Genomic DNA, 14,734 nt, shown 5'->3' with positions numbered 1-14,734 from the left:
ATTTAACCAATTTTATTTATTTATTTTTTATTATTTTACTTCTTTATATGATCAGAAGATTTAGCTTATTTATTTATTTATTATTTTAATTAAGTTTATATAATTTTATTTATTATTTTAATTGAATTCATATATAATTCGAAAAAGATTAAACTATTATAAATTTCGTTATTCGAACCAATAAATTTAATTTAAAATAGATTTTGTTAACTTAAATTATTTATTTATTTAACATATAATAGTTATTATAAAGTATAAGAATTTTATTGAAAATTTTAAACGAATGAAATACAAATATCAAACTAAATAAAATAAATTTATAACAAAATAGTCAATTTAATCCCGAAAAACTAACCATAAATAAATAAATAAAATAAAATAAAATCTAATGTTTCTCCTTTATTCTTTTATAATTGAAAAAATAAATATTTACAACAAAATATTGAATGATACTGAAATATGAACTAGTAAAAGATCTTAAACTATTGCACAACTTTAAATTTTCAACTCTTTATTCGATACCGTCCTAATGTGGCCTACTTTTACAAATTACGTGTTCGTGTTGTCATATTCGTGCCATATGTTTACGTGTTCTAACGTTTACCTATAAACCATATAATAGCAGCTGATAAAAAAATGGTTGTGAGGATAAGAGTAGTCTTTCTCCAATTGTTAAGATGGTCCTAGATTGAATAAACCATTGTTAAAACTTTCATTGTTAAAACTTTTATTGTTAAAACGTATCAAATAGACCTAACTTCTAAAGAACAAACCTCGAGAACTCCAACAAGAGGTGAAGATGGCACATCTCCAAAAATGTGAATTGCAACGGTAGACATAGCCATAGAAAGCGGCCTTAGACTAGGCGTCACACAATGTAGGCATACGAAGTTTACCGGACCCTGCGATGTAAAAGTAATTAGCTAAATAATCGATACATAAATATTAAATATAAACTAACATATGAGTGAGTTTGATGGAGAGTGGACCTTAGAGAGTTCTTAAACTAACGCATACGAAATTCCGTTCTAATAAACTTTCTTAATTTTAACTCTCCATTCAAGTTTACAATTGGCTCGGTCTTTATATACTCCAGAAAGTCATCCCCTTATGAATATAGATGGTCATATCCTTACATTGCAGATAGTCATAAGAAGTTAAAAGGAAATAATTGAAAAGGAGAAAAAATATAAGATGTTTACTTACCACACAACAATCGACCAAAAATTAAAAGAAAAACCACAACCAATTAGTGACAAAGTCCAAACATATAATCCAACACATATGTCGAAATCGATTTACCCTTCAAAATTTAAATTATATTATAAGTCAAACACATTATATTTGAATCATAGTCGACAATATGTTCAACAGTTATTTAGATTACCTCTTCAACAATGATTCAAATATTGGACAAGCTAGAAGAAGTCCAACCATAAATGGGGAAGATAAAATGCGGTCCTCAAAATTGTTTAACTTAAATTGTACCATCATAATAATCCATAAAAACATCCTTAGAAACCTCAACAAATGACAATAAAATATTACTTAGATGCACTTCAAATAAATTTTACTGGATCCCGGAACGAGACGTGCACGTTCCATCAGCACCACATTGGATTCCATTTACACCATTGCTTGAAATAGCTCCTCTATCCATATAATTAATTAAATGGATGATACAATAAAGAACGAGCCGACTGCAAATTCAGAAATAAACAAAGATTTAAAGTTTAAAAAAATATAAATGAGTTAAAGTCTAACGAGATTAATTAAACATAGATGGGTGAATGATTGAAGCTTCAAATACTGCTATCATATTTAAAAATCAAAATATGAGAAAAGTAAAAAGAGTACCGCAATGTCCTGAACCAAGATCGGTTGGAACTAACTTCGGAAGCAACAGAAGTAGCTATTAGTTCAAAACACCAAACAAAAAAAGTTTGATATCCGAAAACTATGAAAGGTTTGTGAATTCAAAATAGTGCGTAAAGAGCTCACGACAGTGCACGATTTGAAGATGAGAGAGCAAAGAAATTACAAGAATAAATAAGAGAAAGTAATTGATTCCGGCCAGTTCTAAATCTATGATTCATATTTTATCTTTTGTAATTTTAAATTTAGTATTTAAATTCATATTTTATTTTTCATATTTTTATTATGTTATGTAATTTGAACCCATTTTTATTTAACTCTTATCTTAAATCTTTCTCATATTTTTTCTTTTTAATTTTCTAATCAGAATATTATAAATTTTTTATTTATATTTTATGTTTTGTAATTTTAATTGAGTTGTAAATTTTTTTATTCATATTTTATTTAGGTTTAAATTTTGATTAACTGCTTTTTAATTTTTTTTTATTTATATTTTATTTTTTCTAATTTTTTATTTTAGACTGAATTTTCAATATTTTATTCTTATTTTATCTTTTTCTAATTTTAAAATAGTTGATTCATATTGTTTTTTTTTTTTATTTTAAATGAGTTTCTACATTTTTTTTATTTATGTTTTATTTATGTTTAAATTTTGATTTTAACTGTTTTTTAATTTTTTTTATTTATATTTTATTTTTTCTAATTTTTTATTCAAATTTTAGACTAAATTTTCAATATTTAATTCTTATTTTATAATTTCTAATTTTGAAACTTAGATAATTTAGATCGAGTTTGATTTTTTTTTTTTTTTTAATTTTAATTGAGCTCCTAAATTTTTTTCCATATTTTATTTCGATTTAATTTTGATTTTGAGTGTTTTTTAATTTTTTTAATTTATATTTTATTTTTTCTAATTTTTTATTAGACTTAATTTTTAATATTTTATTATTATTTTTTTTTTAATTTTGAAACCTTCTAATTTTGAAACTTGATATTCTGATTTAGATTGAGTTTTGATTTATATTTTATCTTTTTTTACTTTTTTTTATTCGTATTTTATTTTTTTAATTTAAAAAATTGTTTTTTTTTAATTGGGATCAAAATACAATTAAAAAAAATACTAAATTTAAATATATTTACCGAAAAAAATTAACTTATAGCATATAGTAAATAAACTATTAATTGAGTGGTTAAAGTAAAAAGTTGAAATTATAGCTTTATACAAATTGAACTTAAAAAGCATGCTTTTGTAGTTTAATGCAACGCTAAATTTCTTGAACGTCCTTTTGTGATTCTCAAATAGTTGTACTTGATTTTAGCAATCAAATTGATCTTTTGTAGCCAGACACCGGGTATATGTTGAACCCGACAACCTGAACCGACCTAACTAAAATTATATGGGATGGTTGGATTGAGTTAGTATTTTTAGTTGGATTGAGTTAATTTTTTTAAACCAAAAAAATAAAATAAAATTGTAATGTTATTTATTTCAAAAATGCCATTTTGAATTAATGTAGTTATAAAATAATTTGAATTTAAGTTAAAACCTTCATACTTATATAATTTCTACTATTATATTAAGGTAAAAAAATAATTTGGATGTAAACAAATAATTTAAGTTTATGCATTTTTTAAATTACAAATTTAATTATTTTTAATTTTTATAAGTTTATTTCACACCAAATTTAAAAATGAGGTTTACATTAATAATATTTTTAAATTAATTGCATTTTTTTAATTACACGAATTTATTAGATAAAAAAAATTAAAAATTAAAGTTTTATTAAATATAAAATTTAATTTTATATTGAATAAAATATTAATTTTTTAAAATTTTAATTTTGTTTAAGATTAATCAACCACATTTAAAAACTTATTAAATACTTTTTCATTAAATTACAAAACTCTTAATTTTCAAAACTTATTAAGTACTTTACTTTTTTATTGAATTACAAAACTCTTGAATTAATATTTTTTTATTTAATTACAAAACTCTTAATTTTCAAAATTACAAATTTGAATTTACAAAATTCTTAATTTTTAAAATTACAAATTTGAATTCTTAATTACAAATTTGAATTTACAAAACTCTTAATTTTTAAAATTACAAATTTGAATTCTTAATTATTAGTCTTTTACCTTCCGAAATTATAAATTTAATCCAAAAATTACAAATTATCCAAAAATTATAAATTTGGGTTCTCTTAATTTTTAATTTAATTTTCAAAATTACATATCTCATTTCTCTTAATTTTTAATTTTCAAAATTACACATTTCTAATTTTTTAATTTTTTAATTTTTAATAAATACAAAATTAAAGTTATTAGATATAAAATTTAAATTCAAAATTTAAATACTAAACATATAATTAATTTAAAAACAGAAACTAAATAAACATAATTTTCAAAATTATTTTCAAAATTATATATTTCTAATCTCATTTCTGATCTCTTAATTTTTAATAAATGCAAAATCAATTTAATAAATGCAAAATCAAAGTTATTAGATATAAAATTTAAATTCAAAAGAAACTTATAATTAATTTAAAAACTCATAAACTAAATAGAACCCTAAACCTATAATTAATATTCGTATTTTAGAAAACTTAAACCAAATCTAAAAATGCTATTTTTAACATTTATTCAAACATCTTCGAAGCATTTAACACCAACGACGCCGAATACCTAAATATAACGACAAATAACCAAATAGCTATAAAAAACGAAGCACGCTATGGTACTCAGATGTTGAAAACAAAACAAAAAAAAACAAAACAAAACTTTTGGAGGATAAAATGAATGTTTCAACATGATTCAGTTTTCTAAACCTATCTGTCATCAAAGCGGTTGTTGTCTGTATCAAGTTCACAGTACAGAACTCCCTTTCCGTCTAGATCTTCATCTTGCTTCATTTGATCCACCTCTTTTCCGTTTAAGATCCGAGTATTATCTTCCCGGTTCAGCCTCGACAGTTCGTTCTCTGGGGACTCGATCGAGTCCTTGACGCGTATCTAATCAACCGAATCAGTAGCATTGTCTTTTTTTAGTGATTACAGACAAAGATAGCCTTACAAGTCTATGACAAATCAATGCAGAAAATTTGGAATCATGCACATTAAGCCATCATTGTGTGCTCACTAAGTTCTTGGAAAATGAAGCCATAACTCAAATATATTATCTACCAAGTTCGAAAAAAGAAACAGCGGGAAAGTTAAAATTATCTGATGAGAGATCTATTGCAACAGTCTAAGCTCCATTTTGGCCCATTATGGATCGCTGTCAGCCTCACGGTTTTAGAATGCATCTGTTAGGGAGAGATTTCCACACCTTCATAAGGGGTGCTTCATTCCCCTCTCAAACCGATGTGGGATCTCACAATCCACCCCCCCTTGGGGATCCAGTGTTCTCATTGGCACATCGCCCAGTGTCTGGCTCTGATACCATTTGTAAGAGTCCAAGCCCACCGCTAACAGATATTGTCTGTTTTGACCCGTTACGTATCACCATCAGCCTCACAGCCTCACAGTTTTAAAACGTGTCTGTTAGGGAGAGGTTTCCACATCCTTACAAGGGATGCTTCGTTCCCCTCTCCAACCGATGTGGAATCTCACAATCTACCCCCTTAGGGGAGCTAGCTCCTTACTGACACACAACCCGGTGTCTGGCTTTAATACCATTTGTAACAATCCAAGCCTACCGCTAACAGATATTATCCACTTTGACCCATTACATATCGCCGTCAGCCTCACGATTTTAAGACGAGTCTATTAGGGAGAGGTTTCCACATACCCTTGTAAGGGGTGCTTCGTTCCCCTCTCCAACCGATGCGAGATCTCACAATCCACCCCCTTGTGGGTCCAACGTCCTTGCTAGCACACCACCCCGTGTCTAGTTCTAATACCATTTGTAACTACCCAAGCCCATCACTAGCAAATATTGTCCGCTTTGGCCCATAACGTATCGCAATCAGCCTCAGGATTTTAAAACGAGTCTGTTAGGGAGAGGTTTCCACACACCCTTGTAAGGGGTGCTTCGTTCCTCTCTCAACCGATGCGAGATCTCACAATCCACCCCTTTTGTGGGTCCAACGTCCTCGCTAGCACACCACCCCGTGTCTAGTTCTAATACCATTTGTAACTACCCAAGCCCATCACTAGCAAATATTGTCCGCTTTGGCCCATAACGTATCGCAATCAGCCTCAGGATTTTAAAACGAGTCTGTTAGGGAGAGGTTTCCACACACCCTTGTAAGGGGTGCTTCGTTCCTCTCTCAACCGATGCGAGATCTCACAATCCACCCCTTTTGTGGGTCCAACGTCCTCGCTAGCACACCACCCCGTGTCTAGTTCTAATACCATTTGTAACTGCCCAAGCCCATCACTAGCAAATATTGTCCGCTTTGGCTCATAACGTAAAGCTGTCAGCCTCACGATTTTAAAACGAGTCTGTTAGGGAGAGGTTTCTACACCCTTATAAGGAGTGCTTCGTCCTTTCCTTTCCTTTTTCTTGTTAACCAAAAACATGACTTTCATTTCATTCAAATATACAAACCTGCAGCGGTTTCATAATCTCCAACTCTTGCTCATTGGATTTGTCAAGTGCATCTTGAGCTTGTATTTCCATGGAGTTCAGAACCATCCGACTGAGAAAAGACACTTGATCAGACATGACGCCGAGCCCTTTCAAAAGCTTTGACCCGAGTTGTAAACTAGTCTGCACAAACAAATTGCAGAATTATATGTTGAAGGTATCCAGAAGTGTCTACACGAACAATAACTAAGCTTCATGTCCTGATCACTCGACACCGATACCTCAGCGTCTTCCAAAATAGCATCCGTCGCACCTGCGTTCTTTAAGTCTAATAGATGCACCACGTCTTTTGCTCGGGCGTAAATTGGGATCTGTGGTCATAGAAGCTTTGTTATGTTCAAAATCAGACCGAAAATAAAGAGAGTGTGTGTTCGTACAGCTGGGAAAGCAAGCCGAAGCTTTTGAACAGCCTCGATTGTCGCCTTCTTCTCTGTGAACATAACCATGACAGCTTTTGGAGAAGAGATTCCAGCTGATTGCAAAACTGCTGGTCGTGATCCGTCTCCATAGAGAACAGGAAAACCGAGCTTTCTAGACGTCTGAGGATGAAAAAAAACCATAGAAGTGTAAAAGAAGGAGCTATTTCATGAGAGAACACAATGCCATTGCACATATGGGAAGTACAAGAATTTAAATCACTAGACCATTGTGAAAAAATGAAAATCTAACCGACCGACCTTCACGACGGAAAGATCAATGTCGAATGCGACATATGGCCATCCGGGAGTATTGCGATCTGCCCCGGATACCAAAGGTGTAGATAAGAAATTAGCTAGGACCTACGTAAAAAAGACGAGATTCAAAAGAGAAAAAACTTTTGGTTTGTATCCTTGCTAGATAATGATTCTTAATATAAAACAAGAAAACATAAATACAGGCGGATACATACCTGACCCATTTGGCCGAATCCAACAATGACGATGGGTTCGGTAGCGTCAAAATTCACCGTATCTGCAGCTTTCTGTGAAAATTTCACATTTCAAAATATGCCGAGAAATTATTTATGTAACAGCTGTAACGGCCCAAACTCATCGCTAGCAGATATTGTCCTCTTTGAGATTTTTCTTTTAGGCTTTCCCTCAAGGTTTTTAAAACGCGTCTGCTAGGGAGAGGTTTCCACACCTTTATAAGGGATGTTTCGTTCTCCTCCTCAACCGATGTGGGATCTCACAATCCACCCCCTTTCGGAGCCCAGCGTCCTCGCTGGCACTCGTTTCCTTCTCCAATCGATGTGGGACCCCCCAATCCTAGCACACCGCCTTTGGGGCCCAGCGTCCTTCCTAGCACACCACCTCGTATCACCCCCCTTCGAGGCTTAGCCTTCTCGCAGGCACATCACCTGGTGTCTAGCTCTGATACCATTTATAACAGCCCAAGAACACCGCTAGCAAATTTTGTCATCTTTGGGTTTTCCCTTTTGGGGTTCCCCTCAAGGTTTTTAAAACGTGTCTGCTAAGAAGAGGTTTCTACAATTTACTTCAAAGTATCTTTCCTGTCTTCGTAGTTGGAATCTCGTGTCCTTACCAAGTAAAGATACGAATATCTTCAAAATACAATTTATTGCTAGTAACAAATGCAAACTTAATTTAGAACATACATCCTCTGTCTTGTAGTTTTCACTGATGAATTCAGATGCTTTTCGTCCAGCTTCATTAAGCAAGGGAGTTAAAGCCATTGACAACACAACAATAATGATGAGCAGCTTGTTTAACTCGAGTGGTAGCACTCCAAGCCTGCTACCATGAAGAGTAAACGATAAGCAAACATGAAGCAAGGATTCATGGTGGAGAATAAACAGGCACCATCTAGGTTAAGACTTGCCTGTTTGCCAGAGAAAACACTACAAATCCGAACTCGCCTCCTTGAGATAGAAGAAAGCCTATTCTTACGCTTTCTTGAGTACTGAGGCCGACACGGGGACCTATTGCTGTTATTATAAGGGTCTTGATTGCTATTAAACCTGCCAAAAGTGCAAGAACATTTGGCCATTCTCGGAACAGGAGCTGCATAGAAATGAAATCGCTCATTAAACAAGATGCAGAGGAATCCTGAAGTCGTCATAGTACGTCTTATACAGGATGTCGGAACGGGGACCTATTGATGTTATGATTGAAGCAGGCTTGAAGTCGTCAAGTCGTCATAACATGCATAACTACATGAACCAATAAAGTAATCTTAAACCCATACATGGCAAACAGAAGATGTTGCACCTGGATATCGATCGAGGTCCCTGTGGTAACGAAGAATAACCCAAGGAGCAAGCCCCGGAATGGCCGAATATCTGCTTCAATCTGTGTCCGGAAGTTTGTTTCTGCTAATATTGCCCCAGCCAAAAATGCTCCCAGCTGTACTGTACATCAAGTCTAATTAAGAGTTTATAAATATGAAAAAGCTATTCACATCAGCTGTTCCCAAGCATGAAAAATGAGACAAACCGTATCACTAAAGCCCAATTTCTGAGTGATTAGCGAAGTGCCAGCAACAGTCAGTAGGCAAAGGGCCACAAAAGCCTCTGAGCTTCTTGCTTCCGCGACAACCTGAATGTCGAACGCTCTTGGTTAAGATCCTATAACAAACTCGGAGCGACCCTTACTAGTACTGCCAAAATAAGCACGATGCAAACCTCAAAAACTCGCCTAAGAATCAACTTTCCTCCAAGGGACAGCAGACCCAGGCCACCTAAAGCCTTCAAACTTTCTTGTGCAAGCATCGGCCAGATACTTTCCGTGCCCAAATTCTAGGACGGAGACGTAATACACAAAGTCAAACCATTTGATAAACATGATGGGGGGGAAAGAGTAAAGTGTACAAAAGCAATCACAGGGAACATTTTAGATGAGCAGCAGAAAGAACATATAATTCCCGGAAAATCGCTTTAATTATAGATGTATCTCTAAACGATGTTAAGCTTTCATGTACCTGGCTCTCGAGGACGGGAAGTATGACCAGGAGAGGGACAACAGCAATATCCTGCATCAAACAGTAAGCATTGAAGAAAAGTTACAGTCATAATTCTGATAGAACTTTGAAGAAAGTATATAATATACGAAAAGAGAACGAATTTGAATCAAGTCCTGAGAATAAATTTGAAGGGGACAAAACCTGAAGAAGAAGTATCCCTAGAGTTGCCGAGCCAAATCTTGTCGCGAGCTCTCCTTTCTCTGCAAGAAGCTATCAATGATAGGTAAGGTCAACTATCCTAAAGGTTTGCCATTAGCATATTCTAACATTGTAAAATGCAATAAACTATAAACATTGTTCTTCTGACTAAATTTAATGAAATTAGTAATAATAAGATCTAGAATCTTGTCGTTGGATTGAAGTGAAAGAGGATTTGGATGATGAGATATTAAATCAATTTATACATGATTAACGATAACTACGGCGTTATAAGATATTATCTCTAGACAATAAGCTTATTCCTATGAACATTGGATTGGTTTACGTCTTCTTTTTGCCCTATTTCCCCGTGCCAATGCTACAAATGTTCCTGTTCTGTCTCTTAATGTAACAGCTCAAGCCCAGAAATTGTCCTCTTTGGACTTTCCCTTTCGGGCTTCCCCTCAAGGTTTTTAAAACGCATATGCTAGGGAGAGGTTTCCACACCCTTATAAAGAATGTTTCGTTCTCCTCCCCAACCGATGTGGGATCTCACAATCCACCTCCCTTGGGGTCCTACGTCCTTGCTGGTACACCGCCTTGTATCCACCCCCTTTCGGGCTCAACCTCCTTGCTGGCACATCGCCCGGTGTCTCGCTCTGATTCCATTTGTAACAGCCCAAGCTCACTGCTAGCATATATTGTCCTATTTGGGCTTTCCCTTCGAGCTTCCCCTCAAGGTTTTTAAAACAGGTCTACTAGGGAAAGGTTTCTACACCCTTATAAACAATGTTTCATTCTCCTCCCTAACCGATGTGGGATATTTTATTCACAGGGCTCTCTGATCCGAAAATCAAATACAGAAGGATTTAGGTTTGCAATCTTCAGGAGTTTATACTTGCCACTCCATTTGGTAGTCTTGTCCTGCATCTTTTCATGAAATTACACAAAATGGAGACCCTAATAAAACAAAAGGACTTTTGCTTCATTACAGGCTCGGTAGAATTAACACCGAGACACGACCAGACTGTACGTATGTTCTATTGTTCTCAATATTAAAAAAAAAAGTACATAATTTATTCCTTCAAAATCATGTCTGAAATGGTGTACAGAAAATTAGACAGATGTACAAGTTTGATCATGAGAGTACTTGATTAATGTACCTGTAAAACAAAAGCTGAAGAAGATAGAGAAAGAGCTGCACCAATCACAACAGCTTCATCAATGCTTCTGATGTTAACCTACAATTCAGATAATCATATCTCAAGTTGGTGAGTAAATGCAACATTGTCATCATAACATACAAGGTAGAAATGAAGACAAGACTTCCAAGCCAAGACTGCAGTCATAACACAAAAGGGCAGATTTTATTGTTTGAAAGTTGTAAGATCCCACGTCGGTTGGAGAGAGGAACAAAGCATTCGCGGAAATCTCTTCCTAACAGACGCGTTTTAAAACTTTGAGAAGAAACCCAGAAGGGAAAGCCTAAAGAGGACAATATATGCTAGCAGTGGGTTTGGTCTGTTACAAATGGTATCAGAGTCAAACACCGGGTGGTGTGCCAGCGAGGACGCTGGGTCCCTTGTGAGATCCCACCTTGGTTGAAGAGGGAAACGAAGCTTTCCTAATAAGGGTGTGAAAATCTCTCCCTAACATATGCATTTTAAAACCTTGAGGGAAGCCCAGAAAGGAGAGCCCAAAGAGGACAGTATCTGCTAGCGGTAGGTTTGGGCTGTTATAGAAGTTCTTACAAAATTGAGCAGCAAAACTACAAATGTTTATACACGTGGAGACGACTCTAGAAAAGGAAATGAAAAAATTTTAAGAGATTTTACACAAAATATAATGAGAAAAAAGAAAAAATATTTTTGTCAGAAAGATCTTTTATTCACTGATATTCCCTCCAATCTCAACTCATGAAGTCAGACAGCCAAAATAAATTGGGATTCAGAATTTCCATCAATGTAATGCATATTAAGGATATCGACCGAAACAGAGTGCTTACCAAGTCGGGTCTGGCGTGAAAAAGGAACACCAAAATTTTTGTACCAATAGCCCCATTAGGAGGAAGTTCAAATGCAGTGAAAGCGATAGTAGATAATATGACCTTCAAACGAAAAGGTAGGAGTGCGCGAGTTAATAAGTTAAAAGACTTGATACTAAAAGCGACAATCGATATATTTGAATCAAGCATCGGTTTTTTTTAGAACTATACCTGTGTCAAACCCATGCCAAAAGCAAACCGCGCAAGAGCCTTTAGACGTGCAAATGAAAGCTCCAAACCCATCTCAAACAGCTAAAAAGGAATAATGTTAGCACAATGTATAATTAAACAAACACACTCATAAGCCATGCATGCCCGTGCGAGAATACGTCACAAAATTATAACCATAATTTGGGAAGGTAAGAAGCAACGTAATATGAAGCCAGATTAGGACGGTCGAACCTCTAATACTTCACATCACCTTTCTTCCACATTCAAGAATTTATTTCATTCACTTAATCTTAATGTATGTTCATTGTCATTCAATGATAAGATGACAACGTAGCATGGTACCGACAAACTTCGTAACTGAAGCAAGAGATGACGTGGCTTACCAGGAAAAGTATTCCCCATTCGGACAAAACTTTAACATCTACAATATTTCTAATCACGCCAAGTTGATTAAGTACAATCCCAGCGAAGAAGAAACCGAGTATCTGAAAACAGCCAACATATGGTTAGATTTTGAATCAAACATGAAGAAAAATGCACATTAATTCATATTATTTATGTAGTATAATGTAACTCCACCAAGCTTAAACATGATAATACACAGCTCATTTTGAAATGAACGTCGTATTTACAGCTCGATTTCTTGATGATTAATCGTTATATTCACACGTTCAATAAAGATAACTCGCTTTCAAAAGATCTGAATAAAATACGAAAAGTAAGCGGAGAAGAAGAAAGAGAATATCACTCTTACAGGGCTAGCCTTAATTCTCCTAAATAGAGGAACAACTACGACAGTCACAGCTAGGAATGTCAATGTATCCAATCCTAAATCATTGATGACATCTACAGCAGCTGCAACATCAAGCGCTGCACGCGTTCTTAATCTTTCCCTCCATTTAGGCCTATGATTAAACCAACTGTATCCATTCGGTCCAACTACTTTGAACGTTACCGTAGCAGTACTGCTGTGGACTAAAGAATAACCATTCCTCCAGCAATTTATGGTGCATGATGGAACGGCGACTTTCGAGTGTGGATAATGTAAGTTGAAGGAAGAGCCACAATGTTGATGAACAGTATGAGAGTAGGCCATGAAAGAATTCTTCTGTTTAACTGCACTATAAATCTGCATAGTAATAAACAAGTGAAACAACTGAGAAACCCAGAGGAGACTAAGTCCATATTCAACAATTCATTGTCCAAATCTCTTTACACGCTTTGAAATCAATTGAAATCAAAGATCACCAAGATGTTTCAAACAGCATGGTGGAGAGTTCTAAGATATACTCATCAGTTTCCCAGAAACTTACTAAATTGTTTTATATTTCAAATCAATCATTTCATAAGAGAAACTAAACATTGTAAATCATGAAGATATGCAATTTCCAAGCCAAGTTACATAACCAATCATGAACATATTAAGAGATGATCTTGGGAAGTTCATCAGGCATCCATTTACCCAGCCCCATCAAGATGCCTGAAAAACGTGATTTCATAGGATCAATTTAAATGTCAAAACCCCATATAGAATATGTTATCAACCAAGAAATCAAAGTGTGAGATCCCACATCGGTTGGGGAGGAGAACGAAACACCCTTTATAAGGGTGTGGAAACCTCTCCCTAGTAGACGCGTTTTAAAAACCTTGAGAGAAAACCCAAAAGGGAAAGCCCAAAGAGAAAAATATCTAGCTAGCGGTGAGCCTGGGCTGTTACAAATGGTATTAGAACCAGACACCGAGCGATCTGTCAGCGAGAAGGCTGAGCCCCGAAGGGGGTGGACACGAGGCGGTGTGCCAGCAAGGACGCTAAGCCTCGAGGGGGTGGATTGTGAGATCCCACATCGGTTGGGGAGGAGAACGAAACATTCTTTATAAGGGTGTGGAAACCTCTCCCTAGCAGACGGGTTTTAAAAACCTTGAGGGAAAGTCCAAAGAGGACAATATCTGCTACCGATGAGCTTGGGCTGTTACAAATGCTATCAAAGCCAGACACCAGGCGATGTGCCAGCGAGGAGGCTGAGCCCCAAACGGGGGTGGACACGAGGTGGTGTGCCCAACAAGGACGCTGAGCCTCGATGGGGTGAATTGTGAGATCCCACATCGGTTGGGGAGGAGAACGAAACACCCTTTATAAGGGTGTGGAAACCTCTCCCTAGCAGACGGGTTTTAAAAACCTTGAGGGAAAGTCCAAAGAGGACAATATCTGCTACCGATGAGCTTGGGCTGTTACAAATGCTATCAAAGCCAGACACCAGGCGATGTGCCAGCGAGGAGGCTGAGCCCCAAACGGGGGTGGACACGAGGTGGTGTGCCCAACAAGGACGCTGAGCCTCGATGGGGTGAATTGTGAGATCCCACATCGGTTGGGGAGGAGAACGAAATACCCTTTATAAGGGTGTGGAAACCTCTCTCAAGCAGATGCATCTTAAAAACCTTTAGGGAAAGCTCAAAGAGGACAATATCTGCTAGCGGTGGACTTGAGCTGTTACACAAAGGTTCACATCTCAAGCCTTTTATCGTTGAACTTCACAAAAATTACCACATTATCATCATCCCTAACAAATTCCAATCTAATGAGTTTGTGATCATTTTTTGAGAATGGTTCTTTTTAAGAAAATCAACTTTCAGAAGAACAAGTATTTTTAGAATTGTTAAAATCACTCTTGATTACATAACCAAACACTCAAAATATTTCAAAACAGGAAAGATTGTATCAAACCACTTTTGACACATCAAAACTCAAACTCACAAGTCAAATAAATAGAATCATACAAAATCCAAGAACTCACATCAATACAGTAAAGATTATGAAACATCATAGCATGAAAAAATGATTAACAAAATCTAGTAAAACAAGAAGCTACCTGGGAGTGGGAGCTCTGGCAGCAACTAATCGGCTCCAACATATTGCCTAAACTCGTAACTCCAACACACCCAATTTGAGAAACATTT

General features: G+C 35.3%; 1 protein-coding gene across 2 annotated transcripts; it reads right to left on the bottom strand.

The window, feature by feature from the left end:
* Positions 1-4,536: 4,536 nt before the first annotated feature.
* LOC111776515 (K(+) efflux antiporter 3, chloroplastic-like) lies at positions 4,537-14,734 on the bottom strand. 2 transcript variants are annotated; one of them, XM_023655981.1, is made up of 20 exons: positions 14,647-14,734; positions 13,187-13,259; positions 12,534-12,908; positions 12,163-12,264; positions 11,780-11,860; positions 11,570-11,671; positions 10,728-10,805; positions 9,568-9,636; positions 9,385-9,435; positions 9,089-9,202; positions 8,901-9,002; positions 8,676-8,810; positions 8,287-8,468; positions 8,063-8,198; positions 7,355-7,426; positions 7,143-7,244; positions 6,843-7,004; positions 6,687-6,776; positions 6,427-6,588; positions 4,537-4,886 (listed from the first exon to the last, which is right to left on the bottom strand). In XM_023655981.1, exons 3-20 carry the CDS (start codon positions 12,873-12,875, stop codon positions 4,704-4,706), a joined length of 2,265 nt encoding a protein of 754 aa, XP_023511749.1. In that variant the 5' UTR covers positions 12,876-12,908; positions 13,187-13,259; positions 14,647-14,734; the 3' UTR covers positions 4,537-4,703. The 2 variants fall into 2 exon arrangements, with proteins under 2 accessions (XP_023511749.1, XP_023511748.1); XM_023655980.1 differs by lacking the exons at positions 13,187-13,259; positions 14,647-14,734 and having other exon boundaries at positions 12,534-12,914.

Source organism: Cucurbita pepo, chromosome LG15 (genome assembly GCF_002806865.2).
Source record: "Cucurbita pepo subsp. pepo cultivar mu-cu-16 chromosome LG15, ASM280686v2, whole genome shotgun sequence".
Taxonomy (NCBI): Eukaryota; Viridiplantae; Streptophyta; class Magnoliopsida; order Cucurbitales; family Cucurbitaceae; genus Cucurbita; species Cucurbita pepo.
Note: the sequence above shows the minus strand (reverse complement) of the source record. Positions and strands in the feature narration are given on the sequence as shown.

Excerpts from the sequence above, each read along its gene's own strand:
- LOC111776515 (XM_023655980.1), bottom strand. The coding sequence starts at position 12,914 with ATGCAGATTTATAGTGCAGTTAAACAGAAGAATTCTTTCATGGCCTAC. Across the intron at positions 9,436-9,567 it reads TAGGGATACTTCTTCTTCAG|GATATTGCTGTTGTCCCTCT; the intron begins GTTTTGTCCCCT and ends TGTTTGATGCAG. Across the intron at positions 7,005-7,142 it reads TTGATCTTTCCGTCGTGAAG|ACGTCTAGAAAGCTCGGTTT; the intron begins GTCGGTCGGTTA and ends TTTCATCCTCAG.